The sequence below is a fragment of the Hippocampus comes genome, unplaced genomic scaffold (genome assembly GCF_001891065.2).
Source record: "Hippocampus comes isolate QL1 unplaced genomic scaffold, H_comes_QL1_v1.1 scaffold42, whole genome shotgun sequence".
NCBI lineage: Eukaryota > Metazoa > Chordata > Actinopteri > Syngnathiformes > Syngnathidae > Hippocampus > Hippocampus comes.
In genome coordinates, this window is record NW_017805107.1 from 666,822 (window position 1) to 683,144 (window position 16,323).

The 16,323-nt window shown below is 43.6% G+C and overlaps 1 protein-coding gene across 1 annotated transcript in view; it reads right to left on the reverse strand.

Annotated features, from left to right (window-relative positions):
- igf1ra (insulin-like growth factor 1a receptor) overlaps positions 1-16,323 on the reverse strand; it is a 112,941-nt gene that overhangs the window by 20,425 nt on the left and 76,193 nt on the right. The window contains exons 3-8 of the mRNA XM_019865417.1: positions 7,195-7,495; positions 5,822-5,958; positions 4,425-4,569; positions 1,354-1,562; positions 1,151-1,277; positions 408-643 (exon numbers count right to left, since the gene is read on the reverse strand). Coding sequence (XP_019720976.1) covers positions 408-643; positions 1,151-1,277; positions 1,354-1,562; positions 4,425-4,569; positions 5,822-5,958; positions 7,195-7,495 — 1,155 coding nt within the window. The remainder of the gene's footprint in view (positions 1-407; positions 644-1,150; positions 1,278-1,353; positions 1,563-4,424; positions 4,570-5,821; positions 5,959-7,194; positions 7,496-16,323) is intronic.

A 16,323-nucleotide genomic window follows, 5' to 3' on the forward strand; every position in this document is an offset into this window, starting at 1 on the left:
TTTTTTTACTGTTTTTTTTCGACCCAAAATTGCAGCCTTTACGATTTGGAAATTGCATTTTAATCCATTGCAATGTTAATTTTAATGTATTAATTGTTCAGCCCCAGTTTTTGTGCCATTTCCTTTGCACGTCATTAAAAAATGAGGACTTCACCTCAATGATCTTTCTAGAATTAGACAAAGTTTTGGAAAAAAAAAAACCCAAACATGAATTGACCAATACATTTCCAAGAGCATCCAATTTCATGCCTTTCTGTGACTCTTCCAGTCTCTCCGTCTCTTGTTGTCATACCACTTAACTTGGGGAGATTTTTGAAATACAAAATTTTGGCCCAAGTTGGAAAACTCAAATCAAGAGTGATCGTAGCATACAGAAGTGGGACGTTCGTGTGGTGTCTGGGACTTACGCGATGGGCGCGTGCGAATGTATATGATGTCACTCTTCGCGCCGGGAATGTGTTTGTCCTCTACCCGCAGAGTAATGGCCTTGACGAAAATGGCATACTGGGTCCAGGGTTTGAGGTGGTGAATACCGACTTTCGGGTCAGTATTATTGTCCCGAGGAAGATCGACGTCCACCGTGTGCCAGCTGTTGGAGCCGCAACCATCCTGACCATCGAACTCGGTGATGTTCTGAGAAGGGCTGGCGAGGGAGCACAAAAACATGGCCCCGAATGACATCTGCTCGTTCCTTAGTTCGAAAATAAAACTAATTCTAGGGTATGTCTGCAGACACCAATCCGACTTGAAAGAGCTTTTCTTAGCTCATTATTTACAAATGCGTATTTGCTGTCACTGCCAAAGGAAAGGGGGTGGGGGGGGCATTCCATGCCTCCAGGAAGCCCTGGCAAAATTCTGAGCAGCAATCACGGTCGGGATGTAAGAAAATAAACACCGATGGTGTAAATATCAAGGCGACCATTCTGAGATTAGAAAAAAAAAACCAAAACAAAATAACTGTCTTTTCCCCCCCGGTTGCCATTTGGCAGCAAAACGCGCATAGTTATGCAAAGCAAGCTTAAACAAATGCCGTCCCAACATAGAATAGGCCTTTGTATCGAAAACCCTTCATCAAGCCTCAATGTTGAGCTATTTATACGTAATGACAGTGTGTAATACAGGATAATGAGCCGTCTTTTGGAGCACTTACGCCTCCTTGTAGTAGACCATGAAGCTGATAAGGCCTTTGTAATCCCGCGGCTGGTAGCGCTCCCATGTCAGACGGATGGTGTAGCTGGACGTGCTGTTGGACAAGATCTTGAGGATGTGACTTTCACCTGCAACGATCACAGAGGGCGATCGGCGAGACGTTCACTGACCGCCCGCGCATCAACGGTTGCCAGAAAAACTCACAGCTGGCTCTTTCGCCGTTGTTGCGGAAGTCGCCTTCCTCCGGCTTGTCCCGGACGCCGGTCTTCTCCCACATCGTGTGGATCTCGGACATGCAGAGTTTAGGATTCAGGCGGAAGAAGAGACGTCCCGCCCGGATGGTCAGGTTGTGCTGGGTCCAGTCCCACAGGTTGTGAAGGTGCTGGTTGTTGATGGCAGAGAAGGAATACAACCTGATGCAAGACACAAAGGCACTTTTAAAAAGGATATACTGTCGAAGATGAATCATGTTACACAATCCCTGCTAGTCATCAAAGTTCCAGTTCCAAATTTTGCTGCAAAATTGACTGAGCAATCAAGATGAACAGAACATTCTTCGATGACAACATGAAAGCTTGTTTCGAGTGTTTTTCCTTCTTTATGAATTAACAGTAGACCAAGGGTGGATTCGTCCAAAAACACAGATTACTAGCCAAAAAGCTTCCTTGTGCCAAAAAAAAAAAAAAAAAAACATGTCAATCAGAACAGTGACTTTGACTTACTATTTCGTGCTTTGGTGACACTTCAAATTATAAAGCAACAAACAAAGACGATGCACTATGAAACACGCTGTGACCAATGCTGATTGATCCCAAAACATTTTCTACTAACTACTGCAACACATAGCTACGGGTGGTTTTGACCAAAAACACCGATTACTTGCCAAAAAGCTTCCTTGTGCCAAAAAAAAAACAAAACCAAAAAACATGTCAATCAGAACAGTGACTTTGACTTACTATTTCATGCTTTGGTGACACTTCAAATTACAAAGCAACAAACAAAGATGATGCACTATGAAACACGCTGTGACCAATGCTAATTGATCCAAAAACATTTTCTACTAACTACTGCAACACATAGCTACTCCATACATATAGATACTAAGATCGAGTATCAAGTTACTCAACTTCCGTCTTGGCATTTATCCTCCTCATAAACAACGTGACAAGCCAAGATTCACATCCTAATCTTTATCTTCAACTCAGAAGCCGTGCTGATCACAAATCCAAAGAGATCATATGCCGCCATCTGCAGGGATCCGTGCCATCTGTTCGGCATTACACTGAGGTAGGCGAGACCCACTTTCACGCTCACTCGGTTAAAAAAATGTATTGGACGAACATATTCGTTGGTGGCAGTAAACGGTGAGTTTCCAGTTGAAGAAAATAAACATCCAAAGCAGTGAATGAGTGAAGTGGTTCATTTTTAAGAGCGACAAATAGCAATGCATTGTATTGAAAAAAAAAAATGCATTTCCACATGTGTGACATGATTGGTGGAGGCCTCTCCCTGAGCGATTTCCAGGTTCCCCGCGACATCAGCGGGGGGACTAAAATCATGGAGTGCAAGTCTACTCCAAAGCAGTGAATAAGTTAAGTGGTTCGTTTTTAAGAACGACAAATAGCAATGCATTGTATTGAAAAAAAAAATGCATTTCCACATGTGTGACATGATTGGTGGAGGCCTCTCCCTGAGCGATTTCCAGGTTCCCCGCGACATCAGCGGGGGGACTAAAATCATGGAGTGCAAGTCTACATTTGCATAGGAGTTGACTTGAGATGATGCAGTCATATTTTCACTCCACTCATCACAGCCTGGAACATACTCGAGCTCAAGAGCCGCGGAATGAAGGGAATGCCTGCCATCCTCAACAGCCTTCCGCGGAGTGAAACTCTACCCCGGGAGGGACTATGCGAAGGGGGCAACCGACTTTCCCATGACACCACTGACCATTAAAAAAAAACCCCACCATCTTATTCTCATAACTTGTGATATCCGAGTGAGGAGGCGACTGAAAGGCAGCAGACTTTCAAGTCACTCATCTGTGTGTGGATGTGTTGCTCCGAGGCCAAGTTCCAGCTGTTTTCAAACGTTTTAAAGCAGATGTCGGCTTTATATTAATCATTTTAAATTACATCTTAATACACATATTGTCCTTGTCCAATGAAAAGCTCGCACCAGAGAGAGACAACCAAATTCGTTTTATATAGAAAATATATTGTAGTTAAAAACACACACACACACACACACACACACACACACACACACACACACACACACACACACACACGCACACGCACGCACGCACACACATTTTGTCATTTTAACATATTTGGTAATTTTCTTTAGATTTATGCAAAAAATATACATCAAAAAATGATTATAAGGATTAAAAAAATACTGTAAAAATTGTAAATAAATTGGTCAAAATGACAAATTCGTTTTATATAGTAAATATATTGTAGTTAAACACACACACACACACACACACACACACACACACACACACACACACACACACACATTTTGTGTCATTTTTAACATATTTGGTAATTTTCTTTAGATTTATGCAAAAAATATACATCAAAAAATGATTATAAGGATTAAAAAAATACTGTAAAAATTGTAAATAAATTGGTCAAAATGACAACTGATTTTGTGGGGCTCTGTTCCCCACATGATTTGAATTTATTGTGCTGGGTTTTCTTATTTATATAAAAAAAAAAAGTCAATCAGTCAATCAAATGTTATTTATAACTTGCTTTTCATTCAATGCAACTGAAAGTGATTCACATAGTTGCAAAGCAAAAAACACAACTTCAAATTGCAAGTATTTCACAGTGTGATTTAGACCCCACCCCCCCTCAAAAATAAGCAAATCCGGCACAATAAATACAAATATACAGTAAGAGAGAGCCTCCTTTTACGTAATTTAACTCATCATTTCACATTCGTCAAATGAGCGAGCCAGTCAGATGGCTTGAAGTATGAAAAGAAATCGTTGCTGCCCAGTAAACAGCACTCTATTTAAAACGTCGGCACTTCAAACCTTAACGTACAATTTCCAGGACCCACAGGAACACTGGAATCATTTTGATAAACATTTTCATGTCGCCAACAACAGCTGTCAACGTGACCTCTTGATGTACTTTATTCACACTAACACTCAATCGACAACAACTTGATGTACTTTCTTTGATAACGTTGTCAGAATCGGGTCCCTTCATTGCACCCCCCCCCACACACACACACACACACACACACACAAGCCCTACTTGTCCATGAGCTCCTCCCCGTTGATGTAACGCAGACTCTTGAGGAAGGACAGGGATCCAAGTGTGTGGGAGTGACGAATCCTCACGTAGCCCGTCACCTTCTGGATCAGGCCCATGAAGCTCTCCAGCTCAGACGCTATGTTATCTGGGGACCGCAGATACACACACACACACACACACACACACACACACACACAGCACATGAAAGCCATATTAGGACAACAAGCGGGGGGACTTGTGATGCTGTGACGCCCACGCTCAACGCAGACGCCCAATTGGGCACTCGTGTGTTTAAGCTTCATCATAAGAGATGAGTCATCCTCATGAAATCATATGATACATGTAGCACAGACTGTCAAATGTATATTTGGTGGCCCTGAGGGTTGGCCGACAGTTGCGTGATTGAAAACCACCAGTCGCCAACTATAAAAAAAAAAAAAAATTGCAACTGACATCGTTTGATTGGGGGAAATCGCTCAATTGCCATGTTTTTCTTTTTTTTTTCTACACTGAGGATTCTTAAAGTGCGGTATCGGAACAACTCGATGCCGAAGTACACGTTAGTTGTATTTAACTTTGAAGTTCAGTCAGTTGCATTGAATCATTTATTAAGGTTCATTTTTGTGCGCACTACATTTTGATTGAATCATTATGGACAAAAATGATTATTTCCTTATATTTAAAGGGCAGGTGCGTTGGTACTTGGCAAGCTAAGCATTTTTTTTTTTTATGTGGTGCGTTCACTTTCACAACATTGGGAACTTGTAAACATAAAATGAATTATGCGCCTTTCTGCGCATAATTCATTTTCTTTGAGGCGAACATTTTAAAGAGCGAGAGAAGCTAAAATCGAAACCAGGAAAGACATTTCAATTAATCGTTTGCCCCATTGGTGGCCCTTTGTGAAAGTTTGTCAACCAATGGACATGACACTATCTAAAGCAGGGGTGGCCAACGCTTTTCGGACCGAAGATCTACTTTTCACGCAACCAACACTCCCGCGATGGACTCGTGAGAATGATAATAATAATAAAAAACAAAGATATATCGCAACAGCTCCGATCGCGAGCTGCATTTACAGGCTGCTGACCGCTAACAACTTTCCGTGGTGCAGATCATGTGCCACCGTTGGTTAAAGGTGACGTGCTTTTTTTACATTTTATTTTCTAAATACTTTTTTGGTGAAAGTGAAACTGATAGGATGCGCTAACAGAAAAATTTGGGACCAGTACGTAGGCTACCGGTCGATCGCGGTTTTCAGCCATTTCGTGCAGCTGCATTTGCAACGCCAACTTATTTTTGTTTTCAACTTAAAGGACACAAAGTTTTCAGCAGACGAGTACAGCCTGCACAATTTGTCCGCTGGTCAGGCCTCGGGACGACCGCATCTCACTCACTTCCGTGGCGGATGTTGATGTCCAGATTTCCGGCGATGATGGTGCAGTCCTTCAGGGACTGAGCGGCGTTCACCGAGTCGATGATGGAGGTTGAGCAGATCTTATCGCAAAAGCCGTTACAGGCGCTGCACATCATCCTGGAAAGAGAAAGAGCAGAAATTCAGCGGAGGGATCAATGAGTGGCCAAGGACAAGGTGTCATTGTGTTAATATCTTCTGTATATGACGGGAACTTTTGTCCCATACCCTGAGGACTTTGGTCCAACCTCTTGGATGTTAAAGGTCCCGGGTAAATATATTTATTTCATGTTCACAGCTAAAACTGAGACTTACATCAACTGGTGTGATAATTTTGCAGGCAGGTTCACCTTTGTGAAATATTGAAGAAAAAAAAAAATGGCCCCCAAAGACGAGACAGGTGGGTGATGTTAACTTGCAAAACATTTGATTTTGCGCCATTGCATTTTGGTTCCGCTTGGCAACAAAATTTGATGAATCCCCATTGCTTCCGGTGTCACACAGCGACATGAAATTTGGTAGGTGTGTCGATGATGAGAAGATACACCAAAAAGTCTCAAGAAGCCATGCCAGAAAATACACATAAAATCCGCCATTTTGGGTGGAAGCGACCATTTTGGCCATTTCCGGAGGTCCTTAAGAATTGATCACATCCCATGGATGCTGTCGAATTGCAAAACATTTAAGTTTGTCATTCTGGCAAAATTTGATGAGTCATCATAATGAAACACAAAGAAGTAACCCCTTTAAATTGTTATTTTAAAGTCCTTTTTAACTGTAATATTTCTGCACCTTGCCTACAAATAACCTCACTAATTTGTCTGTTTTAAAAGCCAAACGTGGCCCTTGCGCACAAAAGGTATCGCCACCACTGTTGGGATGTTCGATACCACTTTTTAATTCACTCGAGTACTCACCAATACCGATACTAAGTACCGATACAATTAATACTTTTGTTATATAACATTTTAATTCACACAATGACAGATAATGATGAACAAAAACCATTCTGTCTTTCTGTCGCACATGATGATGATGAACCTATTTGATGTCAGATTTTTTTTTTTTTTTTTTGCCTTAAGTAACAGTGGCTTGTATCGGCATCCTTCATGAGTATCGATATGTTGAAATAAGGCTATCGGTTCAATATTTGCCCATCTCTAGATCACTGCCTTGTAGCCTAAATAGTGCCCAGCAAGAAAAAGACAGTGTGTGTGTGTGTGTGTGTGTGTGTGTGTGTGTGTGTGTGTGTATGTGTGTGTATGTGTGTATTTCAAGGAGCACGCAACAGGACACCAGGCATGGCGTGTTCGAATGGGCACCACCTGAAGCGGAAGTGAAGGTGTTGGTCCTTACCGGTTGCTCTCATTGCGTGCAAAGCCAGAGGGGCAGTCAGGCATGCATTCGCCCTCGTGGATGACAAAGTGAACATCGCTGGGCAGGTGCACTTGGGAGCAAAGGTCCATGGTGATGCAGCGCCAGCCCTCAAATTTGTACGTGTCGGGCGGGCAGTCGGGCACGCAGCGGCCTTCGTGGTAGTAGTGGAGGCAGGCGGAGCACGCGGTGTCACTGTTGGCTTCGGTGCAGCCGCCCAGGCACTGGCTGTGGCAACACTCGCCCTTGTCGGTGCATGCCTGCTTGCAGTGGCTGGGACATACTGGAGGAGACACAGAGAGGACGGCGGCAAGAGATTAGATCACGACACAAGCATCTTTTTTGTAAATATAGTCAGGAATATCCAACTATCATGAACGTAATCCACATGTTGCATCGCTCTTTTCTTGTAAATAAAATGTGTCACCACTTTAGAAGGTTAAAAAAAAAAAAAAGTGTGCAGGTAATTGGATACACTAAAACGTCGGTGAAGTTGCCCTCTCGTAAATAACGCAATAATGTTCCTGCAGGCACGGAGGGGGGGAAAAAAAAAAATCAATGATCGCGTGCGTTTCAAATAGAGCTCCGAGGCGTCATGAATAATAGAAACTACTCATTTGTTTGTTGTGAGGAGCGTTATCAATAGCACACTTTATTGAGCTTGCTCAAGGCCTTTTTTTTGCACGGAATGTAAAACAACCATCAGGGAAAGGCAAGAGTTGAGACGTCGTTGGCGCAAATGTAACCGCACACCCCCGAGTAACCCCGCCCTTGGGAGTAGTTTGTGTTGCTGTATGTATGTTTATGGTGTTGGGTTATTATTCCAAGACAAATTTCTCCACAGGGCCAATAAAACGGAACAACCGCGGCCTGGTGAATGTGTACAGGGAAATACACACACATAGCACACACACACACCATTGTATTTGACAGTGCTTGTAAAAAATTTTGAACTGGAATGACACTGAACTGGTCCATTTTTTTTTTTTTTTTTTTTGTCTTTGGAGGTTGAACAAGAGCTGCGAGACAAATTGACAAGTGAAAGTGTGCCGCTTGGTGATGACGCGCCAGCTCCATGAGTGGAAATACAACCCGAGTACTTCTCAATCCTTGGGGTAGCCCCGCTGCCCAACTGGAGGTCGAATGCCAAGTATGGGTTTTGTAACCATGGCGACTGGGGGGGGTGACCTAGTGTAATGCAAATTATGACATGAGCCTAAACAAAACTAATAGCACGGACTGTATTTACACTCATGGAGGTGGCGGTTCATCACCAAGCGGCACACTTTCACTTGTCTATTCCTGTCGCAGGTCTTGTGCAACCTCCAAAGCCACCCCCCAGCCCCCCACCCCAAAAAAAGGCCAGTTCAGTTTTACAAGCGATGTCGTAGGTCGAGTATTTCTCAATCCTTGGGGCATATTGATGAAAGCATGTCATCGGGTAAAAATATGTCCTGTCTAGTCACATAGCAAAGCGGAAATGATACCACGCTCATTTCCTTCCTTTGAAATGAGAGTCGGCTGTCGAGTTAATCTCGCCAGATGAATATTTCATGCAGCTTTACAAAACATCTGTGCAGCTTCACCATGTGACGGTGCACTACAGCAATGCTGCCGACTCCCAAATGTGTCAAATTCACTTTGGCCTCACGGAGCGGGAACAGGGGGTGCGGGGGGGGAAGGCTTGCTACAACTCTTGTCAGTTTTCTCTAATATTCCCATTCTTTCTCACCAGGAGTTAAATCAAATAGCACAGACGGGGAATTCCAAAACAAGGGGGAAAAACACAAACGTATCCGATTGGATCTTATTTCTTCTCCTTATTGAACATTACATTGCATTCCATTCCCAACAGTATAAAGCAGGGGTCCCCAACCTTTTTTGTCCCACGGACCGGTTTATGTCAGACAATATTTTCAGGGACCGGCATTTAAGGTGTGGCGGAAATAATACAACAAAATAATATGGTATGAGCTGCATGAAAACTGTGGTGTTTTCGAAATATAATAATAAACACAAGGAGCGTCTAATCTGGTCGCAACATATCGCTATGGCAATGTTTAATGCCTTCAAAATACGATACAACGCAAATTCAAAGTGCATGAAAATGACATCGGTGAGCGCGTGATTGTTATGCCATGCACGATTGTTATGCCATGCATGACTGTTTTGACTGCAAGCACGTACAATATAAAATATAGAAAATATTGTTGTGGGTTATTGTTTCAACAACAAGAGTTTGAATGTTTAGCTACACATAGCTGTGTGTGTTTTGCCGACACAGGTGTATGATTGTTATACCGAACCTGCTGTAGTTTTGGGAAAGATTCGTTCCCACTACATGAGTGTGAGGTTGATAGGCCATTGTAGCTTTGAGTATTTGTTTCAACTACGTGAGTATGTGATAGTTAGGCAACACATACCTTTAAAAGTGATTGTTTCAACTACATGAGCTTGTGTTTGTGGGATAACACAGCTTTGCGAGGGACTGTTTCAACTACACAAATGTGTGTTTGTTATGCTGTGCATAACTTTGTGTCATTTTTTAAACTACGCATGATCGCATGGTTGATATGCCACACGTAGTTATGACGCAGCTATTTGGACAACACAAGAACGTGAGTGTGATGCAACACATAGCTTTTGAGAGTGTGTGTTTCTACCGCACAAGCACTGATCGCTGTGCTACGCATAGCGCGGATTTGTGATTGTTATGACGTACACAGCGTTGAGTAATTTTTCAATAACATGAGCGGGTGATCGGCATGCCACACGGAGGTTTCTCTTTCAATCACTCAAGATTGTGGTTGTTACATCACACATTACTTTGCTTTCAAACCTATGGTTGTTATGCCATACATAGGGAAGGGGTTCAGAAAAATTCAAGGACTGGTGTCAAAGAAGACATACAGGTAACTCAAATTAAATCAATTACGAACTAAATTAGACTGTTCCTTTTCAAAGTAATCCTTCTTGTAGTCTAACGCACTTTTAAATCCTCTGCCATGCTTTCATGCACCCCCAGAAGGACTCTTACCGCATCCTCCGCAGCTTTGTCGTCACGACAATCTCGATGGGGTCAATGTCTTAAAAACCGGCTGTCTTGATGACCACCTTGAGTTTGGTAAAGAGGAAAACATCCCACGGAACCAGATTGAGTGGCAAAGGAGGTTGCTCCAGCAATGTTAACCGCCGAATGCTCAGGGCATTGAGAACATTGTCGTTGTTATTGTATTCTTACACTACATTACAGTCCATCATCATCAACTGAATCGGGTCCAACACACAAATTTTCACGTCATTTAAATCCCATCAGAAGTCCTTTAATTTGACACTCGTGTGTTTAAAGCAGCCAGATCAAAACTATTGTTTTTTTCATTTCTTGGAATGCAACCAACAGAGGGCAGCCAAGGCAAAGTATAACGAGCCTCCTTTGCTGGAGGCACCCCCCCCCAACACCCCCCACCCCATTTTTTTTTTTTTTTTACTGCAGGATCATCTCCGTAGATTCCTCAAGCGATAGACATTCCAAACATGCACAGCAGAAGAAAAGCGGAACAAAGAGAGCAAGTCCTAAATCCATATAAGTCTACCCGGTTTCAATGTGTCACCAAACAAGCCGCGGTGTCAAGGATACAATTCTCTATTTATGGACGAGCCAAATGCGGCCCCGATTTCCACACTGGAAACGTCCAGGGCATTGTGGCTTTTCCACTGCTTCAAAGGAGAGAGACGTCCCGAGTCACATAAAGTGGCATCCTTCTCTTTTACGACCATAAGTGGATATTCAATTAGACCGGGATGGAATGGGAAGCATCAGCACTTTGGCGCATCGGTGCATCGGAATGGCAATTTGTACAGCATTCCATGGCCCACAAATTCTGTACAATTACAGTTCTTTGAAAAAATGTTTAACTCTGTATTTTCTCCAATTATTCATTTTGTTCCCTAATATTGGTATGAAAAAAAAATATTTTTAAGTAGTGTATATGTATTTTGTTAATTTTTCAAATCCTCAGGCCTGTCTTAGCAAAGTGCCATTAAAAAGGAAAGCAAGAGGAAGAGGAGGGGCAAGAGAGAGACCAGTGTCGAGTATTGTTTGAATGTCGCTTTTTTTTTTTTTTTTTAAATTTATTGTGGGTGAAGGTTGCAAAGCTTTCACCTCGCCAGCGGACTATGTGAAGTGTCTGCAGAATGTTCCCGACTGCGGAGAATGTTCATTCCATGTTTCACTACAACAACACCGAAACACAAGCAGCTTGTCCCGGCAATACAAGCAGTTGAAAACAAGACTTCAGGAAGCATTTCAAAGTACATGGGAACCATTTTAAAATGTTCTAGACCCACTTGCAATAGGTGAAAAGGCGCAATATAGAAAGACCATATACATTTTTTTTAAAAGTTCAAATTGCTGAAAAAAATGTGGCTGTGGCTCTCCTTTCCCACATGAAAGGGCATTACAGTCGATAAATGTACTGTAAAACACAATGAAAAAAAAACGCAGAAAAAAATAAAAACGTCAGGTAGTGGGGGGTGCAAACCAATGAGGCTTTTTGCACAACATAACATATTTATGCAAATTCAAATAAGACCCAATACAAAAGTTCCATCCAAACTTTATTATCATAATGCAGTAATGCAGACACATGTGAACATGGTCAAATTATAAGCAGTGCATTTCGATTCGTCGCTTTTTGCATTGTGTTTTTTCATCCTATTGGCCATTATGTGTTGCAGCTGGATGGCCTCCTCGAGCACAACACTGTCAAGCTACTACAGAGCTTACTCATAGTCTGAGTAGGCTGACGTCTATTTTAGCAAATGATTACAACTCATCTACTCAAATGAAAATCCCCCTCAAAATGGTGAAAAAGCTCAGCATGGCCTGCTTGTGTCAGAGGGAAAGGTGACAGACAGTCGGGTAATGAATCATATTTGACTATGGCCGTACTGGGGGGGGGGGGTGCTGTGGCCGGTCTGGGGGGGGGGGGCAGCGGAGTGGAGTGGGCGGGTATCAGGGAACGAGGGCGGGAGCTCCCTGCGGGGGCCAATGGTGGGCAGGCAGGGGGAGTGTCTAATCCCAATGACTGACATGTTATTGAGTCTGGCGCAGAGGTGGTAAACAACTCTGGCAGGGGTAGATTTGAGTGCAGACGAGGGAGGAGGGAGGTGCTGTAACCATGGCGATTAAGCGCGGCTTTTCCACAGATTTCAGTGAGGGGGTAAAGAAAAACCTGGGAGGAAAGAATCCGGGAAGAAAAAAAAAAAAAAAAAACGTCGAGTCTCCCACTTGCTGCTGGAGCTGGTGGGCTTAGGTTACTGGTAGCAGACAAGCGGGACATTAGAAAAAGTGGGATATAATAGCAGACAGCAGGCCTAGCTAACCCCCCACCCCCTTTATTCATCAGGCCACATCCTTATCCGGCAACCCAATCCTCCCTGGGAGCCCCCCCCCCAACCCCCCCATGCAGTTGATGGCGCCCGTTGCACTTGTTTAAAACCACATCAGACCAGACAGCCAGCGAAGACGAGGCTTCCTCCGCTCTGAGCCAAAGGGAAACCACATCAGAGCTGATGCTTCAGTTGCGCATCCTGGCTCGAGTTTCAGGATAGACGGATCCCATCTGAAGTGCTCTTTTTCACCTCATCACATCAACAACAGCGCGTGACGCACTATAACGCAGTGTACTGTGAGAGGTGCGCTGTGGGAAATGAGCAAATCACAGTCGAGCAGTTCAAAATACAGCAGGGCTTAGACTTGGAAGTCTATTGTCAAACTAAACATCAAACAAGGGAGAAGAACATTGATTTTATTTATTTGTTTATTTTGGGGGGGGGGATGTACCTTGAGATATTTCAAATATATGCACGACTTGGCTCAATAAAGTTGTGAAGCACTGCCGTAATGTATCATGATGTGATTTCCTGAGGTGGCCGGGGTCTCTTCCACTCGACTGCCCAATAAAGACCAGCAATGTGTTTTTCACCCAACTATGTGCTGGTGCTGTGTGTGCAGGCATGCGTGGCATTTCCCCCCTTCAGTCACAACAACATACACACACGCGCGCACACACACTCACGAGTCAAAGTTGTACCCTCAGGCCAGGGCCCACAGTGCAGCGGCTTACTTTGACTACACCCGCTAACAGGATGCAGGTATTCGACACCGTCGCACAGAAAAAGCACTTCATCATGGAATATGTTCCCTTTTTAAGAAGTGAAATCAAATTTGACTTTATTTCAAGCAATGAGCGACTCTCCATTGAGAGGCCAATTTCACTTTTACTATGACGTCCAGCAACGGGGGTTGCAACTGCTATTGCGACAACTGCGAAGCCAGAGGATTTCATTTTCACTCGTAGAGGCAGAACTTCATTCCCAAACTGACAAATCCCACTTGACAATTAGCATAACATCAAAGCTATCAAGTGCCGCTTATACAGAAGGGACTGCTAATCTGCACGAAAAAATACATTCTTGGCACACAAGTCGAAAGTCAGTTTTTCACAATACGTCCGCTGCTAAGGGCAAACAGTGTTGATGACATTACCGCATTGACACTTACGGTGATGTTTTTTTTTTTTTTTTTTTTTTTACAAAAAGGTTTGCGATGCATTCAGCTTTCGTCCTACTAAAAATAAGCTCCTGCCTTCCATGGACAGTCTGCACTTGTGAATCCCTGAAGGTCTGACTTGGCAGAAATGTCCACAAGTGTGGACTAGTTTCCTCGACAGAGACCGCTCAGCAGTCACGCTACTCACACTCACGCTCTCGTCTGTGGCAAACGGCCACCGTACATTGGACAGCCCTCAGCCTGAAGATTCATATCGGCATGACTTTTACAGATCCAGATTTCAACTCCTTCTTATTTAATAATGCTTGAATATTGTCACCTGAACGCCGTCTGCAAGTGATCTGGTTATTTATGTCGACCTCCTATGCACTCCTCATCAAAAGATGAATATGAGGCAAAAGATCGACGGCTAGTCCGCTCTTTCCAGGTATTTCCATCTGGATCTAATATACAACTTTCAAGAGAGTACCTTTTGTTTGACTCTAGATCAAAAATATCCATTCATCCAAATTTTATAATGCTTGTCTTTATGAGGGTCACGGGCCAGCTGAAGTTTTTCCTGGCTGGCAAAACAAATGGAATAAATACAAAGCACCGAATGTCGATTTCCATTTCAGGATTTTGGACAGCGACTTTGAGACTAGATTTGTCATCAACACAAAATACGGGGAGCTATGGATGGGTGAAAAACGAACAGTTGTGAAGCTGAGACAACGCGTGAATTGGCATCGGTGTCAATATTTTTGAGGGGATTGGATGGACAACAAAGAGCGGTAAAATACATACATGATATCGCAGCAAAAAATATCAGACATCTCCATTTTGGCATCTTTTAACACTCTGGTTTTCCAAAGCTTTTGTCCACAGAACGTCACTCAATCCCCAAGCATGAGCGAAGCACCTTAAAGGGGAACTGTTTTCTTTTCCACACATTTGGAGGTGTTTCCTTCGTGCTTCTAAAAATACCCGACTTCCCAGATTTGCTTCATTAAATGCACTGTGTTTCCTGGCAAGCACTTGAGCACGGCTGGAGCTGGGTCGGGGTGCAAAACTGGCGTCGGGCCGCTTTGCTATCTGCACCACTTAGAGCGCGTCAAGGCCTTTGGCAAATCACACGCTAATTACACACCTCTGAATGCAGCCAGGAAGACCACCACAAAGGACGGCGCTTTTCAATCGAGTACACGCTTCACATTTGCGCTGTTCGGGAACTGTACAACGTGACTACTTTATTGCAGCCACCTGGCTGTGGACGCACCTGGAGCACAACAAACAAGCTTCCCAGAGAACCACGAGTCTGGTGGACCGATGTGGACTCGAACACTTGGACCGAACAAACACCTTCAAATCGCGTTCAAGATCAACACATCTGTTCTTAGAAACGACATGTAAAAAAAGGTTAAAATGTTTCATCAAACACAGTTTTCGGGTGTCTTGAAAACCGTCTGCGCCGCGAGTCGTCAGGCTGCGCCATTCCCAACATACGGGGTTTCGAAACGAGTTGGTACTGGTTTGTGCATATAGACCAGTGGTCCCCAGCACTGGTACGGGTCCATGGGATCATTTGGTACCAGGCCGCACAGAAAGAATAAATAACTTAACATTACTTCCGTTTTATTCATTTTGGAATCTGAAAGATGTTTTATTTTGAAAAATGACCGGATTCTCCGTTACACCCGTCGACAGTATGTCACACCTGACGCGGGTGAAGGTGCGCTTCTCGGTCAAGTGCTAGGTTACCGCTAAAATGAAACGCTCTGACTTAAGTCCAACATTGTATTTGTGTTTTTAACTGCTTGTTGTAAGCAAACTAAACAGATGTGACCCTGGAGGGTGAAGTTGTACACAAGACAGCGTCTCAAACAGAACATCGTGATGGCATCCACTGCAGTCTCTGCATGTCCTAACTAAAGGCTTTTTTTTCAGGAGACAGAAGGTAGATTGCTGGTGCATGGAGGCAGACTGTGGCGATAAAGCATCCCTCCAGTGCACCCCCCCCCGCAACCCCCCGCCCCTCAGCCCTCCTCTCACTGTATTCATCACCGTCTGCCACCTCAGTTCTGTGCATTCGCATTAGCCTCTTCCATCTTCAGTATCTCCATCAGGCAACGAACACAAGTGTGCTTAACGTGAGGCCGTTGAGCTTCACATTCACATCTGTTTGTGGTACTCGAAGCGCCATTGCTCGTTCTTTCAAGTGGAATGGTCTGACAAGTTAAAACGCTCCCGCATGGAAAATGGGAAAAGACAAGGTATCGATCCAACCTTGTTCTTCCAATGGTCAATCAGTGGAGGCAGTTTAAAGCTCGTCGGCTGGCGGTCTTGTTGACATTGGCCCCATTCAGAGCTGGAATTAACAGTCCGAGCTTGGTCCAACACACTCCAAGGACAATCCAATTTGCTTCCATTTCACCCGTGGCGTAAAATGCATGTCAGTCTTGAACAATAATCGGCTTTTTCCCTCATTCTTTACATGCCTTAATACAGAAAGCCAGGAGTCTAGTTGAACCATTTCTGTTAAAAAAAAAAAAAAAGCA